Source organism: Alligator mississippiensis, chromosome 5, assembly GCF_030867095.1.
Source record: "Alligator mississippiensis isolate rAllMis1 chromosome 5, rAllMis1, whole genome shotgun sequence".
Lineage (NCBI taxonomy): Eukaryota > Metazoa > Chordata > Crocodylia > Alligatoridae > Alligator > Alligator mississippiensis.
Window position 1 is genome coordinate 93,725,463 of NC_081828.1, and position 21,617 is coordinate 93,747,079.

At 44.9% G+C, this 21,617-nt stretch overlaps 1 protein-coding gene across 1 annotated transcript in view; it reads right to left on the reverse strand.

Annotated features, from left to right (window-relative positions):
- ABCA13 (ATP binding cassette subfamily A member 13) overlaps positions 1–21,617 on the reverse strand; it is a 370,934-nt gene that overhangs the window by 38,179 nt on the left and 311,138 nt on the right. The window contains 2 exon segments of the mRNA XM_059729347.1: positions 4,052–4,182; positions 17,882–18,036. Coding sequence (XP_059585330.1) covers positions 4,052–4,182; positions 17,882–18,036 — 286 coding nt within the window.

Here is a 21,617-nt window from a genome sequence, read left to right on the forward strand (position 1 = left end):
TCTGCAGAAGTTGCATGGAAATTCTACCTATAAAAAAAAAATGTCCTTTGAAAATGAGAACTAGGACACACGGTTGAGAAGATAGGAGCATTTGGGGAACGGTGTGCAGGGATAAGTTGAATTGTTTCCTTCTCGTTTATTAGATGAAACCACATTTACTACTTCTGTTTTAAATCTAAAACCTGAAGAGTAAAACTTGCTTGTGATTGTAGCATAGAGCTCCAATCCCTCTTAGGCCAAGTTCTTCTCTTAGTTGCAACAGTGCTAGCACCTATATCAGTACATCTCCACAGGCCTTGATACACATGCAACAGCAAAACTGGGATGAAAAGCAAACAGGTGACATTTTGCACATCAGAGGCCCATCTACACATTACACTTAAGGTGTGATCAACCAGTTAATTATGCCTTGAATGGTGACTCAGCCACATATTCAATCAATTAATAGCATGATAAAAAGAGGACTAGACTATTTGTACTAACTTTGTAGCTGCTTTCTATCACACCATTAATTGCATGTATGGCCAGGAGGCCTCATGGTTGGAAGCCCTGTCAGCTTGTCAGAGCTCTTAGCTGGTTGAGGCATGTGCACCCCAAGCCTGGCAGCTCCCAATTGACAGGACTCCCAGCTGCAAGGGGCCCCATACACCCCTGTAGCTGGGACACTGCAACTGCTATGATGTTTCAGCCACACAGGAACCCCACACACCCCCAAGGCTGGAAGATCACAAGTTCTGTGCTCTCCCAGCTGCTATGACTTCCCAGCCATGGGGGGCATATAACAGAGGACCCAAGCCCAGTTATGGAGAAGAGGGGGCCAGGGAAGGAGAGTCAACAGGGCCCCTTTAATCCCTAAATCTTTGTAGCCTGCAGGGGGGAAGGATTACCAGCTGCAAATCAAGACCCTGCCAGTGTGGCCAGAGTGGAGGAGATTTTGGCTACCAAGATAGACACGCAGCTAGACAGGAGGGGTCAAGAAGCTTGCCATAGGTAGGAGCAGGGACCTCCAGAGGGGAGATGCCAGGCTCTGGGCTGTGGATTCACCCTTTCAAAGCCCAGCCTGCAGTCAGCTGACTGCTGATTGACTGAGCTATAAATTCTGCTTAGGACAGATGAGGGAGGCTGACCCCAATGGCGAAGGGAGATGGAGCTCTTCAGGGAGGCAAAAGGGAACTCACTTCTGGCCAGGATTGCTGCTGCCTGGGAGTAGGAACCTTTCTCAATGGAGAGTGAAGGAGCAAGCATGGAGGAAGTACTAAGGGCTCTCTTTTTTTTGGTGCTTTGGGAGGACCCTTGAGTGAGGGGTATACAGAGAGCTAAGGGCTGTTCTTGTTAACCCCAAAAGAAGCCCTGGGGGACTGAGTGTATTGGCCCAGGAGGGGTCTGGGGGAGCCACAAGGACCAAGCAGAGGTTGTGGAATCTCCATCCTTGGAGGTTTTTAAGACCCAACTAGACAAAGCCTTAGCTCTGATGATCTAGTTGGGGATGGTCCTGCTTTGAGCAGGGGGGTTGACTGGATGACCTCCTGAGGTCCCTTCCAACCCTAATTTTCTATGATTCTATGACTGTTTATGAGAGACTGATACAGCTCTGCTTTTTGGTTCTTTTCTTTTCTTCTGTGATCATTTTTGAAACAACACCTGGTACACCAGAGCAGATGAGGGGAGGCACAGAGGCCACAGAGCAGAGTATCCATCACCCTGCCATTTTCCCCCTGTGTTTTTTTGTTTCCTTTTTTCATATTGCTTTTGTTGGCTTCAGAGCAGGAGGCCTAGGAAAGGGTCAGGCCCTGACTAAATTAAGATGGGTTGGAGCCCAACAGGGGCTGAACCCCCACCCACAGACAGAGAGAAGGGACGATCCCCGCAATACCTGGTCAGACCTGTGACTGGAGGAATTACTGGGGGAAGCAAAACACCTCCTGCCAAGGTTTCCAGTACCTAAAAGCAGCCTCCTGAAATAATATCTCAATTATAACACCAAGATATGACATGAGGGAGAGAAAGAAGCCAAATTAGGGAGCTGGAGTGGGCAGGCAGGTGCAGCCCAGTCACCTAGAGATGCACCCTATTACAGGGCACACCATCCACCCCTGCAGTTTGGGGGATCATAGCAGCTAGTCTCCCAGACACAGGGGTTCATAGGGCATCCCTGTGGCTGGGGGCCCCTTCAGCTGCGGGGTTTTCCAGCTGCAGGAGCTTGCTTCTTGCCAGTGCAGAGGGGCCCGATCCTGGCTCCCCCTGCATCAGCAATAAGATGTGATGAGTTTTGATTAACAATCCCTCAATCATGCCTCCTGCTGTGCACATGTGGCATGGCAGGAGGCACAATTGTGTGGATCATGCATTAGACCCCATCATAGATTTACCTGCACATGTGGAGGGCTCCAGGGAAAGAAACAGAAACTGGGCAGATCTACAGTGAAAGACATCTAGCAAGCTTCTTCTATAGAGGAGTTTGAGCATTTTAAAAAACAATCTCAGTGTTAAACTGAGGAGATTTGCCTTGGATGATTATACAGTAGACTGGATAGCAAACTGACTCAAGGGTCGCATTCAGAGAGTGGTGGTGGATAAGTCAGTTTCAATCTGGAAAGATGTGTGCAGTGGAGTCCCTCAGGGCTCAGTTCTGGGGCCGGTGCTGTTCAACATCTACATCAGTTATCTGGATGAGGGGGTGGGAAGCACCTTGTCCAAATTCCCGGATGACACAAAAATATGGGGTGAAGCTAACACCCTGGAGAGGAGGAACCAGATCCAGGCTGACCTAGACAGGTTGGGGAAGTGGGAAGAGAGTAACAGGATGCAATTCAATAAGAACAAGTGCAAGTTGCTGCATCTGGGGAGAAAGAACTGCCATCATACCTATAGGTTGGGGGGCGACCTTCTCAGAACCACTGAGGCAGAAAGAGATCTTGGAGTCACTGTTGACTCCAGGATGAACATGAGTCATCAATGTGATGAAATAGTCGGCAGAGTCACCTTGTCGTGCATCCATAGGTGCTTCACAAACAGTTCCAGGGAGGCGATTCTCTCTCTGTATGCAGCACTGGTCAGGCTGCAGCTGGAGTACTGTGTTCAGTTCTGGATGCTGCAGTTCAAGCAGGATGCAGACAACCTGGAGAGGGTCCAAAGACGAGCCACTCGTCCGATTAGAGGCCTGCAGGGAAAGCCCTATGAGGAAAAGCTAAGGGACCGTAACCTTTTCAGCCTCTCCAAGAGAAGGCTGAGGGGGGACCTTGTGGCGGTGTACACATTCATAAGGGGAGAGCAACATTAAGTAGGCAATGATCTGCTTACCAAGGCACCTCCTGGAACAACAAGGGACAATGGCCATAAGCTACTGCAGAGAAGAAGGTTTAGACTGGACATTAGAAAAAAGTTCTTCACAGTCAGGATTGCCAGGATCTGGAATGGACTTCTAAGGGCGGTGGTGCTCGCCCCATCCTTGGGGGTCTTCAAGAGGAGACTGGACAGGCACCTGGCTGGGTTCACATGACCCCAGGTTTGGTGACCCTTTTCTTGCCTGCCAGGGGCAGGGGGTCAGACTAGAAGGCCCACTGAGGTCCCCTTCCGACCCTAGAATCTACGAATCTATGAACATAACCAGTACCGATATCTCTATGCAGATGGAGCCACACAGAATGATATTTTCAGGTTTACTTTTCTGGTATGGAAGAAACGGGCAGAAAAATATATGACACATTCTAACATGTTGCAGAATACATCCTATTTCTCTTTTTTTGTGAAGAAATATATGTTAAAAAATTACATGCTCAGAGTGACCTAGAGAGGTAACAATTGTATTATAGCCTATGTAGGAAATCATAAAGCAGAAGCCAGCTTTGAATTCTAATCCAAGAACATTGGAATGTAAAGTAAAATATATTTATTCAGAGAGCTGAAAAAGACAGCTACACCGGTTTTGTGTCACCTTCTCCCTAGAGTTGCTTCGGAAGCAGAAATAAGTAAAGTGGCCTGAAAAATAATGAAAAAAGTCAACTGAATTTGCATGCACTTCTGAAGCAATGAGGATGTTGACATGGCTCACCAGTAAAAGTATTTGTGGTTTGCCAACCAAAGCCAGAGCTGCAGATAGCTTCCTCCTTGTGCCACCACTGTATGACCTCACCAGTTTGTCAACATGGGTGTCCAGATGTAATCGGCTAACAAGGTCCCCAGCTACCTGCAATCAAGAAATGGCAAAAATAGTAGGACTCGTGCATTCAACTAGACAGTCTGAACTAGCACAGATTTTTTTCCCCCACTAAACTTTAAAAATAAATATTTCCTCTTTTCTCATTTGAGGCATTGTATGATTATCAAATCATAGATTGAAGACTTGCTGGAATCTGTCAGGAAAAATGTTAAGAATCAAAGGCTGTTAAGGGGACCCATGAAAAATAAGACAGTGTTCTGAACAGAAAATCTGGCTTTGTTAACTCTTGTAACAGTCATTCACCAAGCATTTTGGATCACTGAGCCATTAACTTAAAATGCTCCTTCTTCCAATGTGTTTTCTCAGTATTGATTAGATCCCACACATTTTTCAAGTGCTAGAAAATATGATGGAATGAAATAATAGGTCAAACATAAAAGTGGGAATTGGCAGAAGAGCAGTTACACAAGTAAGGGCTTTTGCCCTTCCTAAAAGATTGGATTAAACTAGATTTAGCTCTGATCAGTCTCTTTACTTGGGGACTCTGGACTGATGAGAGGGCACAAATTAGTCTTCACTCCCACTATTTTAGATCATTATTGGGACCAGACTGGTCTGACCTTCCACAGAGGCACAAGTGGATAGAAGTATCCAAGTAGCTCTCTCCAACTTTGCACTCACCAGCCCAGGGCCAGATACAGATCTTCTGTTCTTGCTCAGTAAGCAAAAGCCAAATGTGTGTGCACTAATACTAGTGCCAGCTTCCCTACATGGGAAAATCTAAAACGGCCCTCAGTCATCTACATTGGCCAAGGAACTGGACCTGTTCAAGGGTGAGTCAGGGATGTAGTAGGGACTTCTAAGCCAAGGAGTCCTAGACACAATGGCCCTCAGAGCACCAGTTGGTAGGGGCACTGCAATAATCTGTAGGAAAGATGTGCCATTTGAATACAGTAAGAGCCTTAATATACCTGTTTTGTTTTTCAGATACAATGAGCCTGGAGTGCCCACCCTTCAGTGGCTGTGGCAGAGGAAGTAGGGGGTGACATGAGTATTTGGCAACAGTCATTAGTTTGCTATATTTGAGAATCCCTGCCAGGGATTCCCCAGCGAGGGAGTTACCTAAATTTACCTCCCTCCTGTCACCAGAAAAGGTCATGGAAAATTGCAAGATTAGGATTGGACCAAACAGACAGGACCCAGTTAGTTTGTGGAATTCAGTGAGCAGCATATTGACAGAGAAAAGTGAATATTTGTTGCCTATTTCAAATAAGCTCATATATTTGTGCTCATGCCTTTGAGAATAGGAGTATATTAACACGTTTCCTTAATGTAAGTTTTCTTGTGGAATAGGCACACCCGCACCTGCCCTCAGGCATCCGGCTCGAGCGGTTCCAGGGAACACCACAGCTGTGGAGGGAAGCACCAAGCCTCCATACAGCTCAGGCAGGAAAGCAGGCTCCAGGGTGGAAAAAAAATAAAATAAGGCTCGCCACTTTTCTTGGGTGGAGCTGCTTTCCCAGGCTGCTGCCAGGCTGCCTGCAGGGCTTCCTGCAGAGCTGTGGAGCCACACAGAGACCAGTGTTTTGCTCTATGGCTGTAGGGGCAGCAAACTAAAACTCCTCGAAGGAGTTTTAGTTTGCTGCGCCCCAAGTCATTTAAGGTGCAGTACACCACCGAATTTCCAACAGCAGCCAGAATTCATTCGCAATACGGCACTGAGCTCTGCAAACACTGACACCATTAAAGTGGTGCAAAAGCATTTAGCCCACTTTAAAGTGTTGTGCACACATGCTTCTCATTTTGTCTACACACGGCTGAAAACTCTAGTTATCCAACCACAGGCTCTGATTATACACAGCTCTGAACACCTTCATAATCCTTTGAGACAAAATGACACTAAGAAAAAATAGTAATAAAAAGTTTGTATCAAAACCAGAATGTCAACAGTATTTAAAGTCAGTATCTTTGATATATAAGCAGGTAGCTTATCTGCTAATCTGACTTTTGTTTATTACCATGGGAAATATGTGCACACTACTGACTGTCAGGGTTTTTCTCTATAAATGCAACAAAAATGCACTGAGACCCGTATGGAATAGTTCATAAAATCTGAAAGAAAAGGACAGAGTTAAAATATGTGCTTTCCTGCTCAGATCCAAATCAATATGCCATAATATTTCAAGGAATCTCAAGTAATACTAAGATTTATTGCATTTTAACAAAAATATGAAGGAGAAGATTGTGGTGTTTCAGCTATATCAATGAGCATATTTGAACTATAATCAGAACTTTTTCTAGCACAGCTTGAGTCGTTACTGTGACTCTTAATATAATCAGCAAAATGCTTTTTAATTTAAAAGAGGACAGTGAATAAGGCAGGGGAGGAAATTAGAGAATTGAGGAATACTGTCAAAGAAGACACAGAAAGTAGTTAGAAGAAGCAAAGTCAGATTTTAAAGTTTGCCACCCCCAACTATGCCGAGCCATGAATCACAAGCTCTTAACACACTATCCCAGGAATAATATAGAGAGCAACTTTGTCATTTTCCCCCTTTAAGAAGAAATACAAATACAGTGTTCTTTCCAGGTTGTGAGGTAAATCTTGCCTTTGTTTAATTTACCTAAACCCACAATGCTATTCCATGCTTATTATTTGCTCGAGAGTATTCAGTGCATAGACACTCATGACTAAGTTATGACCTAGTTGGCACAGCAAGGGAAAGCAGAGGTTTGGGCTTGTAAGTTCTCTGTTACAGACATTTTGCTGGCTCCAAATGATTTCTCAATGCAAGGGGAAGATTCATTTCATGGCACTCACTGTGCCGCTGCTTAGAATGCATAGAGCTTGCAAGTTAACTCTTGCAGATGATTGCAGAACATAAGCAAGTTAGCTGGACATGTAGATATACTTCTGTTGCACAGTCCAGAGGAGAGGCATCAAGTCAATGGTTTGTAGACTGATGAGCTATAAAGTTGTCGCACTTATAAGGTGATGCACTGAGTACAATGGAGAGGGTTTGATTTCCTGGTTGCACGTAGAAAAGAGACTTCCTATGTCCTTGTTATCTCCCTCAGCCCTTATGCACTGGTGGAAAATATTACAATTAAGCCCAACAAATATAAGCTCAGTCTACTGCACCGAGCAACAGATGACTTCACTCCCTTTCTTTTTTGATAATTATGGGTGTGTTCGCATGTGTGCAGATGTGTACATCTGCAAACGTCTACATGATTAGATTTGCAGTCATGTGTCAAGCTCATTAATATAACATAAGTTTTAATGAAGATGCTGTCTATATGACATTTATGTTAGTCATACTGTAGAATAACTAATGCATTTCCAGTATAACTTCATTAATCTGCACAATTTATGATGTAATTGTGCTTTGAAGGGTATTACCCAGTAAAACAGACTTTAAAATACCTTTCAGTTTGCCTGTACCCAAATATTCAATGGCAACATTGCAAAAAATTATGCAGAAACCATACACTGAATTAGAACCATCTGAAAAATAAGTCTTTTGTTACCCAAGAAGTATTTTGAACTAGTGAACATTGCAAAAACAGTAACTTTTTGTGTTATCTAACTCAAAAATATTTTATCAATTTTCTTCCAATTTTAAAGAAAAAATGATCTACTGCCCTTCACAATAAACCTAGTAATTTTAGCACAAGCTCACACTGGTAACTAAAGTTGTAGGAGAAGCAACACTAAGGTTTTACAATCTTAAGCCTTGATTCTGCACAAAGCTCTACATAAACCCCTTGCTACATGGAAAACAAAATTCTAGGAACAGATTTTGCTCTTAGATTCATAGATTGTTAGGGGCTGGAAGGGACCTTGCAGATCATCAGGTCCAGGCTCCTCCCCCTCCCCCTGCTCTAGGCAGGAAGTCAACTGGGGTCAAGTGACTGTCCAGTCTCCACGCCATGGAAATCATTAAAGTACCAGGGTTTACAATGTCACACACTCTCTTCATAGAGTGCAAGTCAAGGCAGTTCTGGGTTGCCACAAAAATTCACCTGTTTGAAGGATTAAATAAAACAGAACTATTTGCATGTTCCTATTGACTAACTTTTCAGTTTTCAAATGCTCACTGAACATTAAAGCAGCATGACTTGAAAAGATGCAATCCAAGCATTAAACACTGCATTTCGTATCACGTTTGATGCTGTTCAGGTTGGTGGGTTAAAGATACATAACAGATGTTGAAACTTTTACCCTTGTAACACTGTGCACCCATTTCTACTGCATTTACTTTGATGACTCGATGAGATTTACTGTGGTATGAGAGATGACATCTATCCCATTACTTCTCCTAAGATACAAACTCTGAAATGTATTGATGTACTAGACAAATCTAATAAAAATAAACACTCTTTTATTGTGATGATTGTTTGAACATCCCCAGGTCTTTGCTCTAATCAAGTTCAAAGCTAATCCTATCCTAGTGTTGTTATATTGTGGGAGAAAATACATTTTTAATTTAACTTCAAGTTTTATGTTGGTAGCAAATGACCTGTTTCCCCCTCCTTTCCCATTTGGTTAATTACTGTTTTGGAAGTTTAAATGCACTCAGCATTGTGTCAGGTACTGGACTCCTGTTGATGATAAATCTGCATGGCAAAGAATCTGAACCTTGAAGTTATTGCTTTAATAGATTATATTTATTTAGGCTGTGTAGCATACTCTTAAGTCATCTACTCACCTGCCAACTTACTGAAAAACAAGATGGACTCAGATTGCTTTCTACCTTCAGATCAAACAAATGCACTCCCTAGTGCATTGTCTGTTTTGCGTGTGTATGTGTATTAACACAAGCACTTATTGGTAAACACTCAGAGGCTCGACTACAACATCACATAACAGACAAGAGTGAGAGAACAGCAGCAATAATTTATGTTTCTGTAGAACCCGCTGTTCCCTGGGATCCCCAGGCATTCTGCCTCACACATTTAAATTGAAAACAAACTTTTCACAGGGACCAGTTTATCTACTGCTGAAATACAACCATTTCAAAGTTGGAACACAGGAGCTGTTTAACATTGTGCTGCAATCCCATACAAAAGCATAGAACAGGAAGTGCCCATTGATAGGCTAGACTTGTCAAATAGTTTTCTCTAAAGATCTTTACTCTGAAATTTGTGGGAAGATGAAAACCATTCATTAAATATATTATTTTGATTAGCATCTCAAAGCCTTACTCAAGAGCCCCATTTTGCTACATGCTGAACAAAACACATGGTAACAGACAGAGCCATAGCTGGATAGATGACAACTTATACCAGTGGCTCTCCATTTTTTTAAACTTAAGACACCTGTCATTAGACTTGAACACCCCTCAGGTACCCCTCAAGATCATTACACTCAAGGTACCTCACCTCTCGGTTTTCACTCTTTTTTATCATGAAAAAACAGTAGAACAGTTTTTCTGCTGCAAAGAACTCAGATCAGAATGTTTTCAACCCTATGGATTCCTATTTGAAATCTCTGGGTTTATCAGAATAATTATATTTGCGCGCCTAACAGTGCTAACACTATGTGGCACCCCACAGCACTCTTGAACAGATCTAATGCCAAACCAGGGTGACATGGCACCATGGTTGAGAATCACTGATCTATACAGACAAGGCATAAGTAAAAGGAGGTATCATCTTCTTTTACCAGATGAGGAAGAAAGGCACAGCATAATTATGCGGCCAAAATCTGGAACCAGCTTCCCAGGGAAGTGATCCTCACCCCTACCTTGGGCAAATTCAAGAGGAGGTTGGATGATCACCTGTCTGGGGTCTTGTGAACCCAGCATTCATTCCTGCCTGTGGCAGGCAGTCAGGCTAGATGATCTGTTCAGGTCCCTCCTGACCTATGAAACTACTATGTGCCCAAAGTTATATACAAAGTCTGCATGATAGCTGGATGACTCAAGTCTCACTCCAGTATGGATACTTATATAAAATTATATCAAGCTATACCCTGGAATGAAACACTTAAATAATACTGACTTATCTCTCACTTGCCATGTGGTAGAAACAGACATACAAAATAGTTACTGTGGAACATCTGACATCTAGTAAGTTTTGCTACAATTTTTAACCTGCTTTGCTGATCTCATCATAAATAATAAGGACTTTATTTTGACCCATTTTGTGTAGAGCCAAAGTGGACCACTATTCTGTGTAGAGCCAAAGGTCCTATGCTACCCCTGTATCCTATTCCTGGTCCTATCCTTGTATACTACTGGAGCTGCCAGTTACTTGGAAGACATTATAAAGTTCCTCAAGAAATTCCTCAAGAATCTATTAACAAGCTTCCAGTGAACATCATACTAGCCATCATGGATGTCACACCAACATTCCCTATGAGGCTGGATTACAAATAATAAAGAACATTACCTTTGATTATGACCAGGAATCCTGTTTTCTCTGATAAAAAGTTGCAAATTCTCTGACAAAAACCCCAAATCTGCGATTAAAATGAAATGTCACTATATATATAGGTATTAACTGAACACAATGTTTTATTGATATATGTAACCTGGGTGGTATGCAGCTGGTACCCCCTCTTCAATTGAAGGGGTGTCAGCGGGTATGAGTATGCTGTGGGAGTTTGACTGCCTAGCTTCAGGCCAGCCCCACCTCTTTTCCCTACATAGCAGAGCAGAGACCAGGGACACCCAGTGATACTTAACTACTTACAAGTTTAATTGTACAGTATTATATCAAACTTATAAACACACACACACACACAAACACATATATAATATTTTAATATTTACTAATATAGATTTACAAAGACAATCACTCTTATTAACCCTCAACTCAGGCAATTTCAGCCAGATATGGCAAAAGAAAACACTACGTTAGCACAGGCCTTCATCCTCTTTGGCCTTCTGGTTAGTGTGCAGTCCCTGCCCTTGACAGGGCTCTCCAGGTGGCAGGCAAGGGAATATTCAATGATAAAACACAGGTTAGACGGCAAATCAACAAATGAGAATCTGGTAGTGATGGGACAATAACTGAACACACACAAGTGAGATAATATTAAATGGAATACAAATGCATAAAGATAACCAATACAATTAATTCAGATATTGAGGAAGGGTTGAGCTAGCAAATCCTACTGGCAGGCTAAATAAAGCAGCTTATAACCCTTTCATAATACAACAATAAGGACACAAGTTTACAACAGAAATCCCAACAACACAAGGAACCAAAACACAACAATGGCACAGAAGCTGTGCCCAAAGAAGAAATGGTGCCAGAGGGAGGGACCCGTTACCTTAAAGGAATACCATCACCCCCTCCTAGGCCACACAACTAGGAGGGGCCCCATAACCGTAAAACCACCCTTAACAAACAGGGACCCTTGATTTCTCTCTACACCCAAGGGTGGGTTGTCCCCCTCCCCATCAGAAGACTTCCCCTTAGTCACCTGAATGGGGAGAGCCCCTCCACCCCTGAGGATATCCCCTTCTCTTCCCCTCCAGGCAGCAACAATCCCCTTCCCAGCAGCTTTGGTGGGCTAGGCTCATCTCTATTTGTGGGTTTGCTGCAAGGAGTCTTTCCTCGCTAGGGTGGTTGACCTGTCTGGTTGCCGCTTGCTGCAGAAAGGCCTGAGCTGCCTCGCGCAGCCACCAGGTCTGTCAGCCCTGCGCACTACCCTGTGCACCGAAGGGGTGCCTGCCTCGTGCAGGGATGGGGACCTGTGCTACCTCATGCAGCCACAGCATCCCATCAGCTCTCCAGTTTTGTGCACTGCTCCATGCACTGAGGGCTTCTGCCCTTGGGTTATGGACCTTCACTGCCTTGTGCAGCCATGGCAGTCCTTTCAGCTCTACCAGCCCTGTGCACCAATCCATGCACCAGGGACTCCTGCCTTGTGCAGAGTTAGAAACCCATGCTGCCTCGTGGACCCGCCAAGGTCCCTTCCACTCTTCGGACCTTCTGCGCACTGACCCTGAAGCTCTTTCCACAGTGGGGCTGGGATGCAGCCAACTGCTGCTTCCCACTCAGCGGAGGTCTCTCCCTGGTGTTTCTGGGGCAACTGCTCTGCTCTGCCAGTCAGCTCTACCAGTTCTTCTGCAGCCCCGTTTTCATCATCCCTCATTGAAGCCACCCTTGTGCTCAGCACACAGGCTTTTATTTCTTCTCAAGGCTCTGCCCCCAGATTGGGAACAGACCAATGAGAAAGCCTGAGGAGTTAGTTCCTTCTCAGGTCCTCTTCTTCACCTAGCCTCTAAGTCAGGGTGAGTATCCCCCCCAGATTCAGGAGGCACCAGTTACTCATGCTATTGATCTTTTCAACCTACCTTTTGCCTCTCTCAACAGTGGCCCATCCCTCTGTCCCTTGACTTTGTTTTTCAATTCCTCTCTATTTTAAGCCTTTTCTTTCTGCAAGTCCATTTATAACATGGGTATAGATGGCTATACCCTGTACAGGAGATATCGAGTGGATAAGAGGCGGGGGTGTAGCTTTTTATGTCAAGGAAAGCTATGCATTCCTGCAAGCCGACATCAGTGCCCAGGGTGTGTAGCAAAACCCCCAGTTTTTCTTTTTTTTAATTTTAAAATGCATTCCCTCCCCTTCCCCAACCATTTCTGACTTTTTCTCTCCCTCTCTATTCCCTATAGATAAGTATAAGTAAACTGAGATGTAGGATAAACTTTAACATTTTATTTTAGGTAGTAAGTTTTATTTTTCTCTCCCCTCTTTGCAAATAAGTGCTCTGCTGTTTTAATATCGATACCCACTGTTTTATAAGTGATAATTATTATGTTTGTATTGCTTTTATATTGTGTGATTACTGTTTTAGGCCTATATATGTAAGTTAGCATAAGTCATGTCAAGTTTATGCCTCCATCTTGCAGGGGTTTAGGTTGTAGCTGTGTTGGTCTAAGGACATAGGCAGACAAGGTTCCTTGGGTGAATCTGATATCTTTTATTAGACCAACCCAAATAGTTGGAGAATAGTTATTAAGCAAGCTTTTGGGTTCAAAAACCCTTCGTCAGGCTAAGGAAGTTTCAGCAGTTGGTGTGTGCTCTTCCTGGATGGATGCCTCCATCTTGTGTCCTCTGCCCGGGCAACCCCTGTGTTGCAACTGTATAATTCATGTACCCTCCCATGTAAATTGGTTCCTGGAGGAATGAGAGTGATTGGGAATGATTGAAATACAATGGTAGCAGGCCTCTACTGAATATCCTGTAATGACCAGGTCATCACCTCGCATTGATTCATCCAGGAACCATGGACCTCACCCAGGAACAGAGACAAGAACCCAGCATTTGAAAGACAAAAGACCCTGCAGAACCAGCAACTCAACCATTGTACCCCACCATTACAGACACCTGAAACTGCACTTCCCTGCATGGAGTACACATGCTCAGTACACCAGGGGCTGACCCTTGCTTGGGCATGCCTCCTGTCACTAGGGTCACACAAGGTCTGCCCCTATAAAAAGGGGCAGTGAAGACAGACCCAATGGGACGCCCACTCCATCTGAATCAGCACCATGCCACACCATCTATCCACCCAGACGCCCTGCTGGCAACCCTCCTCAGGACAACACCTACGGGACAAGGACCCCTTTCCAGCCTGGATAGGTAGCTATCACCCCCCGGTTACTCTGTGTACCACGATCCACTGGCTGGAAAATTGGCTCCGTGGTCAGACCCAGAGGGTAGTAATTGATGGAAGTCACTCATCATGGTGTCCTGTGACCAGTGGGGTCCCCCAAGGCTCTGTCCTTGGACCCATACTGTTCAACATCTTCATTAATGATGTGGACACTGGAGTCAGAAGCGGACTGGCCACGTTCGCCGAAGACACCAAACTTTGGGGCAAAGCATCCACACCAGAAGACAGGTGGGTGATCCAGGCTGACCTGGACAGGCTCAGCAAGTGGGCAGACGAGAATCTGATGGTGTTCAACACCGATAAATGCAAGGTTCTCCACCTTGGGAAGAAAAATCCGCAGGATCCTTATAGGCTCGGCAGTGCTGTGCTGGGTAGCACTGTGGAAGAAAGAGACTTGGGGGTCATCATTGACCACAAGATGAACATGAGCCTGCAGTGCAATTCTGCGGCTAGTAGATCGACCAAAACGCTGGCTTGCATCCATAGATGCTTCTCAAGCAAATCCCGGGACGTCATTCTCCCCTTGTACTCGGCCTTGGTGAGGCTGCAGCTGGAGTACTGCATCCAGTTTTGGGCTCCACAATTCAAAAAGGATGTGGAGAAGCTTGAGAGAGCCCAGAGAAGAGCCACACGCATGATCAGAGGTCAGGAAAACAGACCTTATGACGACAGGCTGAGAGCCATGGGGCTCTTTAGCCTGGAAAAGCGCAGGCTCAGGGGTGATCTGATGGCCACCTATAAGTTTATCAGGGGTGACCACCAGTATCTGGGGGAACGTTTGTTCACCAGAGCGCCCCAAGGGATGACGACTAGATCGAATGGTCATAAACTACTACCAGACCGTTTCAGGCTGGACAAAAGGAAGAATTTCTTTAGTGTCCGAGCCCCGAAGGTCTGGAACAGCCTGACACCAGAGGTGGTTCAAGCGCCTACATTGAATACCTTCAAGAGCAAACTGGATGCTTATCTTGCTGGGATCCTATGACCCCAGCTGACTTCCTGCCCTATGGGCAGGGGGCTGGACTCAATGATCTTCCGAGGTCCCTTCCAGCCCTAATTTCTATGAAATCTACTCTGGTTTGGCCCTGTTCCAATCTCTGCTCCTCGCCCCTCTAACTTCTGTCTCATTTTTCCCTCTCCTGCTTCTGGCTCACTGCCACCTCCAACACCTGTCCTGAGCTCCTCTCTGCCTCTAACCCCCCTGTTTCTTTGCCACTGTCTTATCCCCACTGCCTTTTCCTTTTCCTCTGAGCAACCAGGTTTCTGCCTCAGTTTCTTTCCTGGCTGTCTCCTCCTTGCCACCACTTATGTTCCTCCCCACCAATATCTCAGCTGTCTGCCTCAGTTTCCAGCCCCAGTCTACCTTAAGTAAACCCAAGCCTCAGTTCCTCAGCCAACTTCTTTGTAGTCCACCGGTTCTGATCCCGGTTCTGGCAATTTTCACTCCCTACGCTTTAACTCACTCTCTCACCTGAACCTTCCCCCAAGTATCCCAGATACCCCAAGCACACACATACACACTCTACCATCCAAGTGAGGAACTTGCCTGTGTGTATGTGTATGTGTAGGTGGGTTGTATGTGTGTGAACTGGTGAGTGTGTGTGTATATATATATGTCATTGTGTGCATGATATACGAATTAGGGATCTGTGTCTAACTTTTGGGGTGTATAGTGTATGTGCTTGAATTGGTGATAGGTATGTATGTGCCTAGGCTGATTTGAATGTGTATGTGCCTGAGCTGGTATGGATCTTCGACAACTCCTGGCACTCTGGTGAATTGCCCAAAGATTGGAAGAAGTCCAACGTGGTACCTATCTTCAAGAAAGGGAGGAAAGTGGATCTGGCAAACTATAGGCCCATCAGCCTGACCTCTATACCAGGGAAGGTGTTAGAAAAGATTAACAAAGAGACCATTCTGAAAAGACTGGCCGATGGTAACATCCTGAGGGATAGCCAGCATGCGTTTGTGGTGGGTAGGTCTTGCTTGACCAATCTTATTTCCTTTTACAACCAGGTGACCTATCACTTGGACAAGGGAGAAGAGATTGATGTCATATATCTTGACTTTAAAAATCCTTCAATATGGTATCCCATGATCACCTCTTAGCAAAACTGACTAACTGTGGCCTCAGCCTCACCATAATCCTCTGGCTGTGGAATTGGCTCCGTGGTCAGACCCAGAGAGTGGTGGTTGACAGAAGTCAATCATCATGGTGACCAGCGGGGTCCCTCAAGGCTCTGTCCTTGGACCTATACTATTTAACATCTTCATTAATGATATGGACATTCGTGTCAGAAGCAGACTGGCCAAGTTCGCCGATGACACCAAACTCTGGGATAAAGCGTCCACACCTGAGGACAGGAGGGTGATCCAGCCAGACCTTGACAGGCTCAGGAAATGGGCGGATGAGAACCTGATGGTGTTTAACACCAGAAAATGCAAGGTTCTCCACCTTGGGAAGAAAAACCTGCAGCATCCTTATAGGCTCAGCAGTGCTATGCTGGGTAGCACTATGGATGAAAGGGACTTGGGGGTCATGATTGACCACAATATGAACATGAGCCTTCAATGTGATGGTGCAGCTAAACACTGGCTTGTATCCATAGATGCTTCTCAAGCAAATCCCAGGACGTCATTCTCCCCTTGTACTCAGCCTTGGTGAGGCTGCAGCTGGAGTACTGCATCTGTTTTGGGCTCCACAATTCAAAAAGGATTTGGAAAAGCTTCAGAGAGTGCAGAGGAGAGCCACGCACATGATCAAAGGTCAGGAAAACAGACCTTACGATGACAGGCTGAGAGCCATGGGACTCTTCAGTCTGGAAAAGCATAGCCTCAGGGATGATCTGGTGGCCACCTATAAGTTTATCAGGGGTGCTCACCAGGATCTGGGGAACATCTGACACCAGAGCGCCCCAAGGGATGATAAGGTCGAATGGTTACAAACTCCTCCATGACCGTTTCAGGCTGGACATAAACAGTTCTTTACTGTCCGAGCCCCCAAGGTTTGGAAGAGACTGCTGCTGGAGGTGGTTCAAGCACCTACTTTGAAGACCTTCAAGAAACATTTGGATGTTTATCTTGCTGGGATCCTATGATCCCTGCTGACTTCCTGCCCCTGGGGCAGGGGGCCGGACTCGATGATCTTCTGAGGTCCCTTCCAGCCCTAGTGTCTATGAATCTATAAAACATCTGATGAAGTAGGCTGTTGCCTATGAAAGCTCGTGCCTCTCTGAACCAGCTAGTCTGCCCTCCTTTCTAGCAGACTTCAAACTAACTTGGCCAATGCCTTTCTGGTTCATTGACTGTCAACAAAACTGTAGATAATTACACTATAGGGATGTACTGCTCTTATGCATGACACCTTAACAAAGATTAAGAACCAGACTTGCAGCACTTAAAAGAGCCTGCCGCCTAATTAAATAATAAAATCTTGATTTGTTTTAAATTACATTTATGATAAAAAATATTCAATAACTTATGCAAGGCTTATAAATATTTAACAATGTTCTCTAAATTAATATACACCCATATGAGACATACAAGAAACTGTTCCCATCCATGTCTGTATTAAGTGCCCTGATAATGGAAGCTGGAGAAGAGTAGAGATGTGCTAAAAGCTGGTCATAAGAAGGCAACTGTCACTTTATGAAGATGACAGGTAATTATAGCCAAGAGCTTTAATGCAATAACAATTATCCTGCAATATATTTTCCTTAGTGTTTGCAGCACTCTGCCCATCCTTAATCAAACCTAATAAGGTAGGTTGATAAGGAAAGGACTGAATGCTGAACTTTACATGACTACTGAAATACCCATAGGACACTGTTTGCATGGCAGCACCTTGTTAAAGCACAGCCCAATCCCAAGGCCCAGACCAGCTCAAATGAGTGCAGGGCCCAACTGAATGACAAAAGATGTTTCTAACCAAGGCCAATCCTTGAGCCAGCCAAATAACTGTGGACTCCATGTCACAATAGAGCAGCTTCAGGAATTCTGTCTGGTACAAGAAAACAGAACTGCTCTGTGATCTCTCTGGCACAATGTTGCCCTATCCAGTTTTGCAGAGATAAAACATGGATACCTACCTTATGAATATATTGTGTTGGCACTCCACAAAGTCTGCAGTAATAATAAAGATGCTCCCAACCAGTTAGAAGTTCGTCCAGGGCATCTTGCTGTGGGCAGTAGCCAATCAGAATGCCCTCAGAGATAGCAGACAGTATATCTAGTTCAGACCTATTTGAGAGAAAAGTAAAAAAGATTGAAACATTTGGCATCCCTTAGCCTTGGTATCACTGTGGACAGCCTTTACTCAAGAGAAAACATTCTCACTTTCATCTGCCATGGTGAGGACAGGAAGTCACTTGGCCCAGCTCCCCTTTCTCCTACCTTCCTCCTACTCTCACTAAATTCACTAGACAGCTTCCATTGCACTCCTTAATCCCATAGCCCTACCACAAGTATCAGGAGCAGGAGCCTCTTTTCTAGCAGGCATCATATGCTACTGGTGGTTTGCCTCCCCCACCAACCACACCAAATGGAAACAGAGCTATTCCTGGCCTCCATGCTATTAAGAAGCCAGGTGTAACCCAGTGCTTTTGTTTTGAACCACACACTCTCTACTGCCTTTTCAGTGCAGGACTAGGAAGAGGGAAGAGACAAGATGTGGACTATTCCAGGGGGAACCTCCATAATCCCTACCATGAAATTCTTCCTTAGCTCAGGAGACTGACCGGACATGAAGAATGTAGAACATTTCAGAAACTGAAAATTTCATAAGGTTTAGGATGGACTATAATGCCACAGGCACTATGGTGTACAAACACAAAATGATGAGCAGACCCCCCAATAATTTAAAAAGAGAGTGTTTATGTACATATGAGTGAGAAAAGAGAGAGAACACTAAACATGTAAAATCCTACCAAATGTCTAAGAAAACCAAAATAAACACAGAAATATTAAAAACTTAATAGCTTAAATGAGACTAGCCAAGGAAAAAGAAATCACCCTCATTTCAGTCTTTGGCCCAAGCTTTATAACTGTACATTACTAGAAATTGCATTAATTTCTAAGAAGCAAGCTTGATTGCAATGGTGTTTCATTACCCATAATGACGCTAAATGTACCCTATCTATTCCAATACCTAATCCAACACTTGGTGGTACTGATTTACATTTACAGGAAGGGATTCAGACAAACAACAGAGTTATAGACCTTTCAAAATCAAAAAGCTGACATAAAAGTCTGAGCTTTGGGAGGAAAACATTTAAACTGCATGGGTTTTTGCCACAGTGCTAATGAATTACTTTGAATCCTATTAATAAGCTTGAATACACAAATAATCATTTAGAAATGGACAAGTGAATTGTTCATATGCATGGTCCACAAATGCCACATTTGGATAAAGTATAAATATGCATCTGATAATCCTGAACAAGGCTCAAGAGTCTGGGGAGAAAAGAAAAACACAAACTGTATATTTAAAATCAAACCACAGTATCAAAACGTATTTTAAATGCTGTCAAAAGGCAATTTACCGTGATATGATGAACCTTGCTGGTGACTAATTAGAATGGGCTTCTGGTCTTAATAGGAAAGACATGAAATTTTTAATACCTGTGTGGCTTTGGATGATGCCAAGTTAGTTAACAGCGAGCAGAGAGCACTCTAGCAAAATGGAGACATGTGGCATAACAAAATGGAAGTCAGGATTTAACCCCTCCCCTTGTCCATGTTTAATTCAAAGAGTTTTATTTTTAATATAAACAGTAAGGAATTTCTCCCAGTGCTGATTTCCAGCATAACTGAATCAAATTAAATGGTCTTTTTAAAGCTATCTGCACCTCAGGGCATGGATTTACTAACGTGAATCCATTTGCATAAAATCACAGACACAGTGGATTACTTCTTTAATGAACTCTGACACAGTGAAATTCTATTTACAGTGAATTGCTTCCCAGGCTCCAAAGGCACCGCAAGACACACACACAGTCACTTTGAACTAATACAAATATAGTATGGCCATACGGCTGCTTGTTTTCAGCAGAGCTGCCCTCTTTGGATGACTGAAGTCCTGGCTTGCAGCAATATGCAAAGAACATGCAAAGGAGGCCAAAATCAACCCTGCTGTAACTTCAGGGGCTCCAGGAAAAAACTCCCATCAGAGATTAATTGAGTGTTACTATTCTAGTAACTGGATAGGCAACTCCCATCTGGAATGGTTCCCTACCAGGCAGGCACTAAACCAGATCACTCTGCTGCAGCAAATCAACAAATGTTTAAACATCCATTAAGCTCTCAATGTGAGAAAACATACGACAGGGACATGCTTTGACTAGGGCTAGTTCTCCAGTTTGCTTTGGGGAGTAAAATCCCTTTAGCTCCCATTAGTGAAATCCCCAGCTCCAAGAATCAACTAAGATCATGTAACATATAGACGAAGAAATACAAGAGTCCGATGGATGACTAACTTGTATGAAGGACAAACAAATTGCAAAGGAATAGTTGACACATTCTGTCATAGGATGCACAAGGAAGGGCTACTGTAGATCTGGAACCCATATGGAGTTTCAGTGGGTGCAGTCACTAAGGGCATAAATGGATGTTGCCCAGTGAAGTGGATCAGCTGTGCCAGTATGTGTCCCAGAACAGCCGATCCACCTCACTGGACAAAACAAGTCGCCTGTTGTCCCACCCATTGATCCTGCAGGACAATGGGTGATGTGTTTCCTACTTCCAGATACGTGCCCTGGGGAATCTCCAGGGCACCTCTCAGTAAGCAGGGCATGTTGGCTCTGGTGCCATCTCAGGGGTTAGACTGCCAACCAGCAGACTGATGGTCCCAGCCCTGGAACTGCACTGGAGTGTCAAACTCACTCCAGTGCAGCCCCAACCCTGGAACCACACTGAAGCATTGTGCGCCCAGGAAATCCCAAATGGGGAAATCCAGGCAGAGGCCTAATACTACATGCCCCTAGTGCTGCTATTGACTTTTCTTATCCTGAGAGACAGAGAGAGACAGAGGAAGAGAAGGAGAGTGGAGAGTTGTTTTGCTTAAAGCTCTATCCTATTCTTTTGTTGCTTGCAGGACTTGGGGGAGGGGGGAAAATGGTTTCAAGCATTACTAACCTGAGAAGGAAAACACTCTCACCTTTGTAAAACCAACTAACTTTGTAAAATCAACTAACTAACTGTCTTGCCCACATTGTGGGGGGGAGGCTGACTGGGTGCTAAATCCAGAGAGCTGGCCAGGGGTGAGCAGAGGGAGGGGCGGGGCAGGGGCACACACAGCAGAGCTTGCCTGGATGGTGCAGTCTGTGGCTGCCTCTGTGGTGCTCTACATGGGGCCGAGCCCCTCCCAGGGCAACCTGCGCCATGCTTCTGCCTGCACCTGCTGGACTGGCCCCAGTCAGCATGCAAAGCTTACTGGCAGGGCTGCTCCTGGTGTGGCTGCAGCCACCCAGGTGGTGCTGCTCAGCTTTCCTCACCTCCAGTGGCAGCTCCTCCTCCTGCCCCACTGCACTACTCTGGGAGGGGTGGAAAGTTCAGCCAGGCAGCTCCTGCCCCAGCATATGGGGCTCCAGCTCCCAGCTGCCTTCCACCCACTCTGCCTGCCTAGCATGAGTGGCCAAGTGGGTGGAAGGCAGCCAGGAGCTGGACCCACTGCCCCACGTTCTGGGGCACAAGCCACCCAGCTGAAGCTTCTTCCCATCCACAGTAGTGCTGCAGGGGCAGGTATAGGAGGAGGAGCCACTGCTGGAGCCAAGGGATGCTGAGAAGCAGCCAGGAAGCTGCATCTGCATCAGGAGCAGCCCTGC